The sequence below is a fragment of the Callithrix jacchus genome, chromosome 21 (genome assembly GCF_049354715.1).
Source record: "Callithrix jacchus isolate 240 chromosome 21, calJac240_pri, whole genome shotgun sequence".
Taxonomy (NCBI): Eukaryota; Metazoa; Chordata; class Mammalia; order Primates; family Cebidae; genus Callithrix; species Callithrix jacchus.
In genome coordinates, this window is record NC_133522.1 from 1,329,901 (window position 1) to 1,347,071 (window position 17,171).

At 37.0% G+C, this 17,171-nt stretch overlaps 1 protein-coding gene across 2 annotated transcripts in view; it reads right to left on the minus strand.

The window, feature by feature from the left end:
• Nucleotides 1–17,171, minus strand: part of CRYBG3 (crystallin beta-gamma domain containing 3) — a 147,939-nt gene that overhangs the window by 66,336 nt on the left and 64,432 nt on the right. For both annotated transcript variants that reach the window (XM_017967157.4, XM_002761299.7), the window contains 4 exons: nt 7,855–13,960; nt 6,461–6,505; nt 5,801–5,916; nt 4,674–4,821 (listed from right to left, as the gene is read on the minus strand). In XM_017967157.4, the coding sequence (XP_017822646.3) occupies nt 4,674–4,821; nt 5,801–5,916; nt 6,461–6,505; nt 7,855–13,872 (6,327 nt within the window). In that variant the 5' untranslated portion in view covers nt 13,873–13,960. The remainder of the gene's footprint in view (nt 1–4,673; nt 4,822–5,800; nt 5,917–6,460; nt 6,506–7,854; nt 13,961–17,171) is intronic.

Genomic DNA, 17,171 nt, shown 5'->3' on the forward strand with positions numbered 1-17,171 from the left:
CCCATTGTCTGTGAGATCTTCCTTCAAAATTTCCCTTGTGCGGATCTCTTCTTACATGTCCACTGTCACAGCCCTTGGTTAGACCCAAACTTTGATTAGAGGCCTGCTTACAACCACCAGTCAAACACTACCAACTACTCTTTAGACAGCTTAGCTTGTTAGAATATCACTTTTCTCATGAAACTCATTGGCTTCAGACCCAAGCACATCGAATTCATGTTCCTGTTTGTCTTTCTATATCAGGGCACCAAACTAGTGATCCACACTGACTTCCTACAACTCTGCAGTCATTTTGGTCTCCATGCTATCCCCACTTCCACTCCAGCCTCTGTAAACTTTGCAGATGTTTCCCCATCTTAACTAAAGAAAGAATGCTTTGTATTCTTACTTTCAAAAATCTCTCCTAATAGTGAAGTTCTAACTCAAAAAAAAAAGATCTCATCCTTTCTTAGGGAATCAAAATTACAATTATTTTTTCCCTTCTCTGAAATTACAGATACACTTCTATCTGAACACACTATCTCAATACTCATGACTGTTTAAGGATACAACTCGCTACAACTCAACTTTTAGTAATTATCCCCTATGACATGTGAGATTTGAATGCATATGCTTTAATAAAATAGGTAAATATAATAATGGAGGTAGCATTTATAAAAGACTGAACAATTCTATTTAAGTTTTGCAATTCTAAAAGTGTAACATTCTGATTTTTCAACCTTTCTCCAAGCTGAATTATTAATCATTCTTATTAATATACAAAAGCAAGTGAGTTCATACATCTTGTTTACAGAAAATTGGTTCTAAAATGCAAAATGCTAAAGAAGCGTAATCTAAAATATCCTTTAAGTATAAAAGTATGCTTTGTGCTAAAGTTTCATTTCAAAAATAAGCAGAAATGTCTAGAACAGTAATCCTGTCAATCCTTAAGGCTCTTTTGTATGCTATTAATAATGGAGTTCTAGTAACATTATTTCAAATACTGCCATGTTAATGTTCCCCCAGGGATCTGAGTTACAGTAACAAAATACATAACTAACTGTCTCACACAAACAAGTTTCCTCTGCATTGTGTTGTACAAACAATGTTTGGGTGGTGTACTCTAAAAAGGGAAAAGCTCAGAAGCATTCAAGTCTACAACCACACAGATGGAAACAGCATAATAGCAACAGTTTAGTGATCACTAAACAAAGGAAAATAAACAAAAATGAGAGGGTATGTGTTCTCAGCTATCTTTACTAGAAACCTAATTTTTGCTCTAGTTGACTGAAAAAGATTTCACGGTTAAGTTCTATCTTGACAGTGGCTATTCACAGAAATAGCATGCTTTGCAAAATGTAAGTATAATTCTTGATGGACAAACAAAGTCAAATACCAGCAACTGAAGGGCACTTCATAGTAATGTGGCAACAATAAACAATTTAAGTCTATATGGCTTCCTTGCTTGCTTTTGTAGTCCTGCTACACTTCCCAAATATATTAATGAAATTTACAAACTTACACTATTATGGCAATTAGTAAGAATCAACACAGTTTTATAGTTATAGTTAACAAAATCACAGTTAACAAATAGTAAGAAAATCTATTTGTCTCTACCTTACATAAGATACCTCCATCCTGGATCTAACAACAGACCTTGCCATAAGAAAAATGTCATATCCTTAAAAAAAATCTTAAATACACAGTAAACATAGTAATATGCAGTATTCATTTATTCTAATTTTATAAAAGAAAGCATTTGAATAAAGATTCACCACATTACTGCCTTCAGCCCCAATTATTTTCCCTGGAGACAAAGACAACCCTTAACTGGAATCTACAGTTACTGGTAACTAAAGGAACCTGCTATGTCTGTTTACAGCAGAGTGAAGACATCATGAGAGAATTATCTTGAAAGGACATTAAAGTCCTGTCTACACCGATGAAAGCGACCAATATAAAGATGATTTCAACAAGGTATAGTTGGCATAGGATAGGCAGAAGTGAATCCAGCATGGAAACAACCACCATGAAAGTGAAGCAGCAACAGGCAGCATTTTGACAACACTGGAAAAAGGAAGCAGTTTGATGGCTAATTATTACTTTGTAAAGTATTTAAAACAGTGCTTATGCCTCTTCCATTCAATGCTCAATCCTTTTATTTTCCTTCCGCACTAAAGGTTGTTAACCTGTTGACACATGGGCACTAACACTACAACTAAAAATAATGATTCTGAGAACAAACACTGGAAGGGGGGAAAAGTACAAGCCTGACTTGCTCTTTCTTATAATATATTCTAAGCAAATGGTGGACGTGCAAATATCCATTCAAATATCTATATGCTCACCAGATTGAATCTGTTTGATTTTATTGTTTGTTTTTAGGGGGCGTTGAGAGAGGTGGCTGTTTGCCATATATTACTCATTTTTTTCCCACTAGGCCTTGGCATGATGCCTGATTCCATAAAGAAGGTACAAAACCACAAGTTATATAAATCTTAGAAGAGTCCAGTTGCGAACTAACTAGTCATTTGTTTTTTTCAATTTTCCAGTGAGTTAATCAAGTGAGCATTCAAATTGTTATTTGCAGAACTGAATTGATTGCAGTTAAATCTTTTAATAAAAGTGGACAGTCCTCTCTCCACTTCAGCCATCTTATTCTCCTTGCAGTACCCTAGGCCACCAAAGCTCACCTCTGCATCTGACAAAACTGGCTCTGCCAGGAACTCCCTCATATCTCCCAGACTGCTTTACTCCTGTTTGTCCTTGCAAGATTCTAATCAGGTGTCACCTCCTCCAGGTGACATACCTCTTTCCAAAGGTGAGTTCCTTCTTCTCCTATATGTCCTAACACAGGACACATGTCCCAGAGGGCCCTGGAGAACATTTCTCACATCATATAATCATGTGACACAGCTGCTCTCCCCCGTCTTTAAGCAACCTGAAGGAACCATCTCACTTGTATTTCTATTCCCTGTGCACACCACAATATTGGCTCAAAAGCAGACACAGATATTCGTAAATATAGGTTTGTTTACAGTTTTGCAGACAGTATTGATGAATATAAAATACATGCAGACACCCTTTATGAAAACTTGAGTTTTTCTATAGGCTGCATTTAATATCTTTGAATGCTATAAGCCACTATCAAGAGTTTAATAATAATCCAAATCATGATGGTTTATTCTCAGTTTATTCTTTCATGTATATAAATTAAATCTCCATAACTTGAAAACTACATATATCCATGACTGTCACATGAGTAACTACTGTATCACATATTCTGTTACTGCTGAAGGAAATCTTAAAAATACATGTGAGGAGAATTCTGTCCTTATCTGAGATGTTCTTCTCACTAATTAACCTCTGCTCTATACTACCACAGAACTTCTTACAAAGTATTTTATTATATTGGAAGACCTTCCTCATCTTAGTATTAATATTTTCTAAACAGAAAAATAAAAAACAATACCTTCCCTTCCTATTCTAATCCTCCCTTGTCTTATTTCCTCTAACACACACACATGCATGCACACACATGCCTATACCAAGCAGTAGCAATCTACACTCGAAAAAGATATATCTGGAAATAATGGCTCTAAGATTCCTGAATAGCATACTCCTGCTTAGGAACAGTGTATACTTATTAGGAGTACTCTATAAAGCTATGCTATTATTACTGTTTTTTTTTTTTATTACTGTTACTGAAACAGAGTCTTGCTTTGTCACCCAGGCTGGAGTCCAGTAGCGTGACCTTGGCTTAGCGTGACCTCTGCACCCCTGGTTCAAGCGATTCTTCTGCCTCAGCCTCTGGAGTAGCTGGGATTACATAACCCTGATAATTTTCGTATTTCTAGTAAAAACAGGGTTTCACCATGTTGGCCAGGCTGGTCTCAAACTCCTGACCTCAAGTGTTCTACCCACCTCAACCTCCCAAAGTGCTAGGATTACAGGTGTGAGCCACAGCACCTGGCCAATACTATACTCTTACATACTACTATAGTAAGAGTATTACAGTAGGAGTAGTATTATTATACTATTATAGTAAGGTATTATAGTAGGAATATACTATTCCTATTAGCATATTTTAATAGCAATAGTATACTCCTATTAAAATATATATGGTGCATTATGCAACATTTTATATATATCATATATATATATATATATGATATATATATACACACACACACACACACACACACATATTTTTTTTGAGACCGAGTCTCATTCTGTTGCCTAGGCTGGAGGCTGGAGTGCAGTGGCATGATCTCGGCTCACTGCAACCTCCACCTTCTGGTTCAAGCAACTCTTGTGCCTCAGCCTCCTGAGTAGCTGGGATTATAGACATGCACCACCACGCCCAGCTAATTTTTGTATTTTTACTAGAGACAGGGTTTCATGATGTTGGCCAGGATGGTCCTGGGCTCCGGACCTCAGGTTCTGGGACTACAGGCATGAGCAACCACACCTGGCCCATGTAACATTTTATAAACTAGATTACCTCTGGTTAATGTTTTTAATTCCCATTCAGTCTACGTGCGTAAATTCAAAAGATTATCAATATGATAATGAAGATGAATAACTGCACAAAAATTAGCAATCATTTGTAAACACTGCCAGGCCACAGCATTGCTTTATTATATGAAAAATAAAATCAAATAAAAAATAGGAGAAAAATCTACCGTTGTTACCTTTAAGACTCGTTTGATAGAACCCAGTACAAAGTTTCTTTGTGGATGCCTTCTGTTCTGAAGAATCCAGTCACGATTTAACACCTTTTCCCCTTCTTCTAGCACACATTTCTGACCTCGGAAATGTGGTTTCTCATATAAAATCCAGCTAAACAAAGAACAATGCAATGATAAGTTATATTTAATTTTCTAAGAAATAAGGCATAAAATAAATGATACTTGGTAAGTCACAGACCATTTTACCTACTTAAATTTTTTAAGCTGGGATATCTTCCATTATTAACATATAACCCTATTTTTTGAAACAATGATATATGCTAATTTAAGTATGGGTGAATAGTAAAGAAAAAATAAGAGTGCATATACCTTGGAAATAAGAATATTTTCTGAATATAGTACCACAATATATTTCTATGTCTATATTTATGTAAGCATGTTCTTTATAGATGTGGTCTATACAAAACTGTACAGCTGTATTAAAAACAATAGTGCCACAATTCCAAATCACACTTCTAATTCTCCCGTTCCTGAATAACACAGGACACATGTCCCATTTTGTTATATGAAGACAAGATTACACCATATGGTTTACTACGTGAATACTGACCTGGGTAGCATAAACACTGGTTAGATAAATTCTAGCTCCAGCATGTCCATGGGACATGGTCCTTAATAAATAAATGAGGCTGCCCCTCATTTTCAGACCATACAAAGATTCCTTCACTTCTTGACCAAGGCAGCTATACAAACAACTTTATGTGGGCTTCACATTCCTCAGCATCCCACAAATTCTCAACTCATTTTCAAAGCTATTCAACTGAAGCAATCAACCAAACTTGCCAAATGTATCCTGCTAATAATGCAGTTACAGAATGGCATTGATTGTATAGACTAGGTCTTGCAACTTACTGCTGGCTTAAACACTAAAAAAGATTGTATTTTAGGCCATCGTAAATAAAGAGAACAATTAAGTTATAGCAGAATAATAATAATGTTTTAAAACATTCAGTTGAAAAGTAGAGGAAGGAGAATATGACTTAACACAAAATAGAAAAGAAAAGCATGAACAGGAATAAGACATATTTAATTTCAGAAAACATGCTATAAAATTTTAAGAGACTTCTTACCAGCCCCTTACAACTTTTATCAGAACTCCATTTGGAAAAGCCCATGAGGTAGCATCGGGAATATTACAGTAGACTTCTTGTTTATATTTTCTTTCACGGAGATCATAGATAACCATCTGCAACACAGTAAATAGCAGTAAGTAGTTACGATAATTAATTTTTAGAAAGTATTTTAAATTCTAAAATGTCCTAGAACATAGAAACAAATATCTTAAATGTAGAAAAGCAAATGTTACTTTAGATGTTAAATCCTTGAAAAAAATCATTTTCTAAGATACTTAAAAGTATGTATATTAGGCCAGGCGCTGTGGCTCACGCCTGTAATCCCAGCACTTTGGGAGGCCAAGGTGGGCAGATCACAAGGTCAGGAGACAGACAGCATTCTGGCTAACACCATGAAACCCCATCCTACTAAAAATATAAAAAAATTAGCCAGGTGTGGTGGGGCGTGCCTGTAGTCCCAGCCACTTGGGGGGCTGAAGCAGGAGAATTGCTTTGAACCTGGGAGGCAGAGGGTGCAGTGAGCTGAGATTGTACCACTGCACTGAAGCCTGGATGACAGAGCAAGACTCCATATCAAAAAAAAAAAGTATTTATATTAAATTCCTCAAGCCTAACAGTTATCTAATCTTTATCTTAGTTTGAGAAAATTATGCTTACCTTCCCAGGTCTTGGGTTACATCTCAGAATTTCTTTGTCAACATTCTGATATAATAGAAGTGGAAAAGTAAGCTTTTAGAAACATTGGTGAAAAGATGAATAATTCATTTTCTTAACAGTCACGTATGCAATTTATCACATATTTAGTTAGTGACCATTATAAGTGAAGTGCTTCTCTAGACACAAGGGATATAAATACAAATATATAGGAAATTAACATGTTGTCTCTGCCCTCAAGAAGTACATTGCTTAGAATGGGTAAACAGATAATCACATACATATAACTCTTCTAAGCAGGGGGACTAAGTTAAATCCACAGGTAAAATACAAGGAAAACACTGGGTTATGGAAATGGCACCAGCATAGAGGTGAGGGCACAGAGAGGTTCGAAGAGGCTTTTCTGAGGAAGTGGTAGTAAGAGATCTTGAAAAACAACATTTCAGTGAGGGGAAATGTGGCAGGTTGCGATGGAATAGTGAAGAAAAATTTTAAGAACAGAATCATACTGAGGAAAAGTACATTGGTAGGAAACACAGAGTGTGTACCCAGAGTGTGGGGAGACAAGGTTGGTTAAAACAGAATTTGGGGGCCTTAGAAAGCAGAGTTAAATCACTTTCCACTTGATTTGGTAGGCAGTGGAGAACCATGAAAGAAACATTTCTTCAGATCCCAGCATTCCTTTTAAAATGACTTTGCTTTGCAAGGTTTGGTTGGCCTTCAAGTATTACTGTTTGCCCCGAAGTCTGTTTAAGGTAAAAACACAGGCCTTGGACATTCTGTATCTTTATCTTGAAAGTACCATGATCTTGGGAATGCCAGAAAGGAAAGTCCCATATATTTAATAAATATTCTACATTGAACATTTAACTATTTCTAAATTAAAGAAAAATGTAATTGAATTTCAAAACATTTTGAATTTCAGCTATAATGTTTTCAGTTCTTTTTGTTTGACTGAGGTTGCTCACTGCCCTGCCTTGCATGAACAATGCGAGTTGTTGTAGTGAGAGGCTGCGTCAAATACTTAAAAATTTTACTCAACAAAAAGATTTTTCATGAGACTAATAAGCTAAATGCAAAGTGACAATTTTCTCACAGTACCTTGAGAAATTTATGAGGTTGTCCCCTAATTTAGTTTGAAAAATATTAGCAAAAGACTTCAAAATAACCTTTCTCCAGTATTATGCTTTTTTAAATTCTGACCAAGCAATTTTGTTTTCTAAATAGTCCCGCTAAAATACATGAGTTATGATGTATTTCAACCAAATAAATCTGACACTTTTATGAAACAAACTTTATACAACCTCAAAACACTGATTTTCTTAATAAGCCTTTAGATAACTTCATGATCCAAAGCTTTAATAATTATTATTAATATAATAAACAAAATAACTTACTTCTGTGAATGGGCTCAATCTGCCTGGATTGTCTTGAACACGGAAATGCTTTGACACTGGTTCTTGAAAAATCCCACCAAATCTGGCTCCTTTTTCTGAGGAAGTCTGCAGATACTGATGATAAGCACTCTTTAAAGAAGAATGTAGTTTAGAAGTAAGGTCAGATTTCTGAAGAAATGAGGTCTTTTCTGGCCACAGACCAACTTGTAGACTGGAGGTAGTAGGGTCATTTGGCATCACATATGAATTTTTAGAGATTTGAATGCTTTCCTGGTCATCAGGGAAAAAAGTGATGGAAGGATCTGGCAACCGGAAGGTAACATGCTCTCTCCTTCCCGCCCTCAAATCTCCTTTATCCAATGCTGCTGCTTCCTCCTCTTCCTCCTCCTCAGCTCCCTCTCTGTCATCTTCATCAAAATTCATCTTTAAACGCTCTGACACTGACTGGAGAAGGGATAACACAGACGAGGACTGGTTTTCACTCTCTCTTGATTTCCTGGGGCCTTGGTGACCAGGTGAAACCTCACTGGAGAGAATGTCCTCCTGTGAACTGTCATCCTCATAGATGGGAGACAAAGCTAAAGGATAAATTTTGTACCTTTTGGCCTCCACTGATAAGAACATTTCTGAACTATCACTATCAAATGTCTCACCTAATTTAGTACCTTTTTCAAAGTGATGCACAAGGTCAGTTCTACTCTCAGACCTTTCGCATGCCAGAACAGGGATGCTGTCGAGGGATGTATCAGGAAACAGGACGGGCTGTGTTCGCCTTGCTTCTGTGGAAGCATATGTGTCCTCCTCTTGAAGGGGCTCTTCGTATAATATAGTAAAGGAAGAATTTTCTTGCTCATCTTGAGAAACAAAAGCTAAATTATATTTTTCACCACTATAATCCGGCTCTCTCCTCTTGTCATATATTCCAGTAAGAGACATTCTTTTGTCTAGCCTTCCTATGGTATCCCCAGGTTGAAAATCTGGCATTGGTGGAGCTGGGTAGCCCTCATAATCCTTACTTAATGTAGGTGATTCATACCCCCTGAAATGTGAAGCAAGTCTACTTCCATGTGCTATCAAGCCTTCTATTTCAGTAGGCTCTTCCTTTGTGTCTCCAACACTCCCTTCCGCATACTCTCGTGTTTTACTTTCAAATGCAGGAGGCATGGCCCCCACTTGTGTAATGCTCAATCCCAGTCCTGTTCCATGTATTTTCTCAATGTCTACCACTGTGGGTAACACTTTGTGTTTCTCAGTATTCTCACCACCATCTTCTGGGGATGTTTTTTCCATTTCTGTCACAGAGGGTATGGACACAGTTGCTCCAATAGTTTCCTTAACATCTCTCTTGCATGCTTTTTCCATTTCTAAGGGGACAGGTGTGACCTTGTGTGCTTCCTTCACTTTTAACACACACGGTACCATTTCAGTATTCTTAACGACCTCTTCAGCAGTCTTTGCATACGTAGCTTCCGTTTCCAATACAGGTCTCTCAGTGTTACTGGTAATCCCTTTGGCATTTTTTGGGTAAGTATTTGCTACTTCTAATGCAATGGGCATTTCTAACCCCATAGGCATCACTTCAGCCTTTGCAATATCCCCTTCAGCATCCTTTTGGCAAGCACTTTCTATTGCTAATGTAACAGTTATCACTTCAGCCTTTTCACTAATCCCTTCACCATCTTTTTGGTAGACATTTGCCACTTCGGACATGGACACTGCCCCAGTCTTGTCAATATCCCCTTCAGCATGCGTTTGGTAAATATTTTCCATGTCTATTGTAACAGGTGTCATCTCAGTCTTTACAATATCACCTTCAGCATCCTTTTGGTGGATATTTTTCACTTCTGGCCTAATAGGTATCACCACAATTTTGCCAACATCTCCTTCAGTATCCTTCATCTTATAAGCTTTCTCCATTCCTAAAATGACAGGTGATCCCTCAGGTTTTTCAATACACCTCTCTGCATCCATTTGGTATACTTCTCCCATTTTAAAAACGTTAGCTTTTGGCTCAGTTTTTGTGACATTCAATTCAGCATCCATTTTATATGTTCTTCCCATTTCTAACATAGGAGGGACTGCCTCGTATTTCACAATATTCAGTTCAGCATCCTTTTTGTTTGTTTTCCCCGTTTCTAACATGGAAGGTGTAAGCTCAATTTTCCCCATATTTATTTCATTATCCTTCTTGTGTATTTTCCCTACTTCTGACGTTGCAAGGGGTGTGCTTTTACTGTGTCCTGGCAAGTTTTTTTCAGATATACATACAAAGCTATCAGACAAACTACTTTTAGATGTACTAGGTGCATGGATGTCGTCATTCACAAGTGGAGGCCATTTGAAATTTAATACAAGAGATCTTCCATCCTCTGTCTCAGTTTCATTATCATCCACATACCCTCTTTCCATTGTCTCATCATAGTCCTCGCTGCAAATTAAATGTGTTTTTACCCCATCATCTAACTGTTCGTGTGACATGTCTTCAGCTAGTAAAACCGTATCTGATTCCTGCAAATTTATACTATCAGACAGTCCAGCTATGTTTCCAGAAAATGGGGATTTTTGGTAGAGAACAATTTCTCTCCCCTTAATTGACTCTGTGCCACTAGCTAAGTCACTTATGGAGAAGAATTTACTTAATACTTTATTTTCACTAATTTGTGTGCTTTGATTTACTGGCTGTTCTGATACCAAGAACTCTCTAACTACATCATGTGGCTTAACACTACCACTGTTCAGAATTTGTGAAGTATTAGCCTGAAGTTCAGAATCCCGAGTATCCTCAGTATCTTCAAAAGCATCATTTCTCAATTTTTCTTGAGCTACATAAATAATCTCATTAACTAATTCCCTAGCTTTATCTTCTAACAAACAAGATACATTCATACTATCAGGATCAACAAGAAGACTCTTCTCACCAACTGTCGGTGAAACACAGGGCTTCTCTTCGACTTCTGACTTGTTTTCCACGCCCTGCTCTTCTAAACCCTCTGTCTGTTGGATCTCTGTTAGTGTCACTTCTGATGGGTTTTTCTCAGAGTTGTCTTCTTTCAGGGTATCCAGATTCATTATACCTTCTATGGCTATAAGCTCCTGGCAGGTACTCACTGTGTGTTTAAATATTAGCTCTTCCCTGACAGAATTAAAGACCTCATCAATCAATGTATTGGCCTTTTTGAGTAAATCACTTTTAACACCTGAAAGTTGGTCACGTGCTCTTCTCCTGGCTTCTAAGTGCTCAGTGGAGGCTTCAGAACAATGTTGGTCTGAGCTGTTAACTGCCGCTGCAGGCCCAGCAACTGCTCCAATCTCTGCTTCCGTGGGATTGTCATATTGGGCAGCGGTTAGGAAATCAGGAGATATCTTCCCAGTATAAATCCCCGAACGTTCCTGAATCGGGGTCACTTCTGCCCAAATTGAGATAGGTGTTTCAAATTCCAAATGAGCAGAGTTAGGGCACAACAGGTTAGTTAAGGGGGTACCTTCATGTGTGAGATCTTTGGTAACTTGTATAGAATTAAAATTACTTTGTGGCTTATGTGAATTTATTATGCTAACTTCTTCAGGGTAACTAGAGGAAGATGACAGACTATCAATACCACCATTTAAAAAATGAATGTTCTCTTTCTTTCTGTAAGATGAGGATTTCTTTTCTGATCTCAGCAAGGAAGGTACATTAAGAAAGCTTGAGTCCTCAGATGCAGAAACATTTTTTTCCAAGCTGGTATCAGAATCGAGAAAAGGTGAATTAACTTTTGTGCTGCCAGTTTCTTGGAATTTAGGGGAAATATTAGTTAAGTTGAGTTCTGCCATTTCTGAGTGACCAGAAATCTTTTTAGTCCCACAAATATCCAAAGATTGATGAATCATACAAGTGCTAGCTTCACAATTCTGTGCCATCTGCCTACCAACTTTCTCATCATGAACAGGTGGTAAAATCTCAGATATATTACTTTGGAGAAGAGCAGGAGGAGAGCATAAAGCATCAGCCTCTGTTTCTGCTATATCTTCATATTTGGAGGCAGCAGGAGAAAGCTCAGCTTGGCATTTCTCTTTAAGGCCAGCATCTAAACACTTCTCTTCAATCTCATTATGACTAATTGATTGAAAACTTTTGTCCTGTTTAACTTCTAGAGACGTTAATTCTGATAAAATAGGCTTTTCTGGCACATGGATAATTCTCAATAGAAAAGAAGACATTTTATCCTGAGAAATGTCTCTTGACTCTGCTTGTGAAAGAGATATTTTGGACAAGGATACAGTTTTTCCTCTTCCAGAATGTGACTCAACAAGAACATTGTTCTGATCATCAATTTCAGCTTTTGATGCAATTTTAGCAATGTTATCAGTTTTGGCTTCCAAGGAAAGAGAATCAGACTTCCCTGTTATGGTTGTATTTGCTTTTGTGTTTGAGGACATTAACTCTACTCTGTTAGGGTCTTGAGATAAAATGGAACTGCAGTCCTTGGAGCTTCCAGAGTCGAAGCTCAATAGCTCCATCCCACTTAAGTCAGGGCCACTGGCTTCAGAACTTGGAAGAACCTGGCATTTTTCACTATTGGAAAGAACGTCCTTGGATTCAAAAATTACAGATGTATATTCAAGGGAAAAGGAAGGAGAAGGACTCTTCCTGCCTGCATCCTCAACAGGATTTTTCACATTTTCTTCTTTACACTTACTAGGCTGATAGGAAATACCAACAATGTTGACATTCCCAGTTTCAATGGGCACAGGAGAACCCTCATTCATTAAATCAGGAATATCCACCTTGCTCAGTATCTCATCTCCAGAAACAAAGGTAGGAGGCGAAATATTGAAATTTAGATTTTTACAGTCAAGGCTAAGAGATGTTTTAGCATCAGGTGATACTTTGGCTTGCTGAGGACCCTGAGACTCAAGAGGAGTTTCTGAAATGTGACTTCTATTCAGTTCAAATTTCAGCTCAGGTGCATTTTTATTTCCTAAGCATGCTGCAACTGCTGATTCACTGATGTAATTTACAGAGCCGAGGTCTTTTTTATTCCTTCTAGTATAAGGAATTGTATCACATGACCTAAAATCAAGCTTTTTGGCTTCGGTTTCAAAGAACTGGTCAGTATCTTTGGGTAACGACTCAATTTTATCTACTGGGGCTTTTACATGACTTGAAGCTATGGGTTCACCAGCTGAGGCACTTTCTGTTTCTCGCCTGATTTCTCTAACAGCCATATTTTTGTGTGAGTCTTGGGCAGATAATCCCTTTCCTTCATTTACAAGTTCTGTGTCTGTCACAGCACGTCTCTGAAGAGCAGTGGCAGCTTGCTTTGATGAGTTACCCACGGTTTGCTTGTCAGAACACTTACTCTCTGGCAACGGCAGATCTTCATGCCTAATTGAATTATTTGGACTTGGCAAATTTGTACTTTCCTGTTCAGTAGTGTCACTCCCATCAGATTTACTACAAGAGAAATCAGAAATAGCAGGGCCCTGAGGCTCAACAAGCTCTTCTCTTTGCACTAGTGTCCTATTACTCATCACAGAGCTGTTTTCTTTTGTTGTATTTTCTGTTGTAGTTACTCTCTGAAAATCTGGGCTGCAAGGGACTTTGCTACTGTTAATTCCTGTAAACAATGCTGAACATAACAAATTTCTGTTAGTCTGAGAAACTGGTTCACAACTTAAATGGTGCTGTGAGTCAGATTCTCCATCATAGCTGGAGCTCGTCAGAGAAGGGGATGACCTATTTCTCTCAGTACCTCTCCACACATTTTTATTTAAAAGATTATTGGAAGAGGCAACAGTCTGCAGTTCTGGGTTATTTGTCAAAGAACTGTCTGTATTGAGACTTGTTTTGCTACAATCAGAGTCTTCGAATGGGCCTTCAAGTAGATTTCCATTCACAGATGAGTCTGTACTAGTTGATGACAACACTGGCAATATCCCAGCCTCAATCTCACGTCCAGGGTCAACATGTGTGTTTGCACTAGAATCAGAACTTTCATTTTCTCTGTCCAAGGTATTCACAGTTGCCAAGCCCATCTGCTGCGTTAAATATTTCCTAATGTGTCTCGGGCCTCGATATGTTGCATATGTTACTGAAGGTTTCTCTGGTTTACCATCGATTTGTCTGTAAAAAGAGAGCATGAAGAGTATCAAGAAATATAATAATACTTTATATAATCCCAGCAACTGTGGTAAAAGTACATCTTTTAAACACTACTTCACTTAATATGTAACAATTTGGGGAGTGAATCCTAGAATGCTTAAACTTATCTTTATTAAAAATAATAAAAATTTAACAAGCAGCACCTGAATGTCAATGCAGCATGAAGACTGTCTCAGCTCTTTAGAATTGCTCCTTCTTACCTGATTACATACATACCTCTGACTGTGGTTAAAAGACTATGGGCTGATGAGTCCAAGCCTTGGGTTCCAGTTCTGATCTCAAAACAGTATCTGACTCTAAGTAACCAGATTGACTTTGGGCCTCTTATTACTACAAGTTTAGGGATACATCACTGTTTTCTCCACCACATTAAAGCATCATAATGACCTTCTATTCCTTTACTCTTAGAGGTGAATTTGAACAGCAATGTTTAGCATGTAAGTTGGAAACATTTTAAAGAAAAACAGATGGCAAGATATCTAGACCATAGTAAGCACGCATTATGTAACTGTTAACTCAATAAATGACAAAACTGCATTAAAATTCTCTGTGTTCAGTTCTTCAAATATTCAATTTGTGTGGTGAGCATTAAACTGCTTGAACAATTGTAAAAATCAAAATAGATGTCTAGAGCAAGTATAGAGAACCAACCAACCAGTCTACAGATCCTGATCCTCTCAGCACCCAGTTTTCTTTGGAGAATCTACCTCTGGGAGTTCTCACACTGTGCCATGCCATCTTGTAGCCAATTAAGCCAATTACACACACTGTTCTCTGCCCTTAATGCCAGAATCAGTAGGAAACTCTAATGTCCTCTAAGACTCAGCACACAAATCGTGTCCACTGCAAACCTACCCCTCTACTACTAAGATGGACAGTTAGTCTTTGATCTGTGGGTGCACAGAGAACATTTACCACATTAAGCATAAAGATCTGTGCACTTATTTATCTTCTCCACTAGCCTGGTGGCTATTTGAGGGAAGGTCCTGTGTCTTAATCATCTTTCTAAGTGCCCCACACAAGACTTGGCAAATTGTATATGCCTAATACCGTCTCGTGAATTAATGAATAAGTAAAGCACTGATGCTTAGTGCTAAGAAATCTATTTTAAACGAATGTCTTAATTCTTACATGTTATCATCAAAATGTTTTAAATTTTGAACTCTAATTACCTTTCACTTTCCTAACTATAAAATTATGCCATGCACTTGTATGTTCATTGCAGCACTATCCACAATAGAAAACTATGAAACCAACCTAGCTGCACCAATGGTAGACTGCATAAAGCAAATGGGGTACATAGACGCCGTCGAGTACTACGGAGCCACAGAAAAGAAGAAAGTCACGTCCTTTGCAGCATAATTACATAATGAATGCAGGTGGAGGCCATGACCCTAAGTCAATTAATGCAGGAACACCAAATCCCACATGTTCTCACATATAACTGGAAGATAAATGTTGAGTACAAATGGACCCAAAGAGGGAACAATAAACACTGGGGCCTCCTTGAGTGGTGAAGGTAGGAAGAGGATGAGGACTGAAATACTACCTTTCAGGTACTATGTCCATTACCGGGGTGACGAAATGATCTGCACACCAAAGCCTCACAACATGCAACTTATCCATGTAACAAACCTGCAGATGTAACCCTGATTCTAACAGTTGAAATTATTTTTTTAAGTAAGGTAGAAAAATCTGGTATGTGTTCTACTTGATTTTTTCTGATTAGACATATGATTAACCAAAATATTACTATGAAATACATAGGAATAATTTAAAAATTCAGTTATCAGTATTCCAATAGCTGAAAAATACATTTTATTGACAACTTTAAAGCAGTTACATTAAGAATTCTAGATTTGTCTAATTGATAAAAGAGAAAGTATATCTCTTTTGACATGTGAAACTTCACCAACTCTGTCTCTTAAATACTTCTTGACTTTTAGCTGCAATATTTCATCCTATTTATCTCTTGGATCCTTAAAATACTGACACACCACTATTGTAAAAAACTATGTTAGTTATATTCATTTATTTTCACTGTCCATTATAGAGCACTAAAGCAGATGCATAAAGAAAAATTTTATCTTGCAAAAAATGGGTCTTAGTTGCTGCATGAATTTCAGGCTACATCAAGTACTGTTATGAAACAAAATCAAAACTTGAATGAGACAGCATTATTTGACATTTGGGTCTTCCCTCATTGTTATTTTTAAAAAATCTAATCCTCATGAAGACACAGCCCAATGTATTGTTTTTCTTAATCTCTCTATGTAAGCCTCTTACATGGAAACAACTATGACATAAATAATAAAAATCTGATGGCAACTTCTATGTGTAAGAAAAGTAAGTACAAAATTGTGTTCTTACATAGGAATCTTCCTATTGTTATATGCAATATGGAAAAAAAGTTTTGTGCCATTTTCTGTTACATAATGTAGTGAAACTTCATACCAATTTAAATGATGTATCACGTTTTACTCAAAGTAAGCTCTATGATAATAGGATCATTAAACACTCAATTTGTAACTACCAACAAAATCCCAAAAGTTAAACGAATGAATGGTGAATATATAAATAAAACAATGAAATAAAAAAGTTGGATAAGGCAACCAGTCCCTGAAAACATGTAAGAAGAAAAAAATAGGTAAATTAATGCTATTAGTAAAATACCATATCAAAATACATAAGGTACTCAGAAAATACAAAAGCCTTTCAGAACAACATATGAAGATACAGAAGCCTGAATAAATGACAGGTATTTTCTCTCAAAGTTTTAACATTTCATACCTAAAACCTACTGTTAACAGACTGCAATGTTTCTTTTTGCAAAAGATCACAAAAATAATTCTGAAGAAATCAATACCAAGCAATGTTCATGGTCAATGGAAATAAGAGATAAGGATCAGAAATTTATTCTAATGTAGTAAACTTAGGTCCTCTTACAACCAACTCTGTCTTAGCCAAATGTCAAAGTGTTTTATCCTGCTTCAATGCAATTTTTGATCTAAAAGGACTTCTAATAGACCACAGAAAACTCCAGTAAACTTCTAACTAACATGCAGCACTGGAAGTGGAAATATTATATACTTGTCATTAAAATACACATTCTTTAGACTAAACAACTATATTATATATTTAAAGAACGGGAAATCAAAGTTACAAGTTCAGC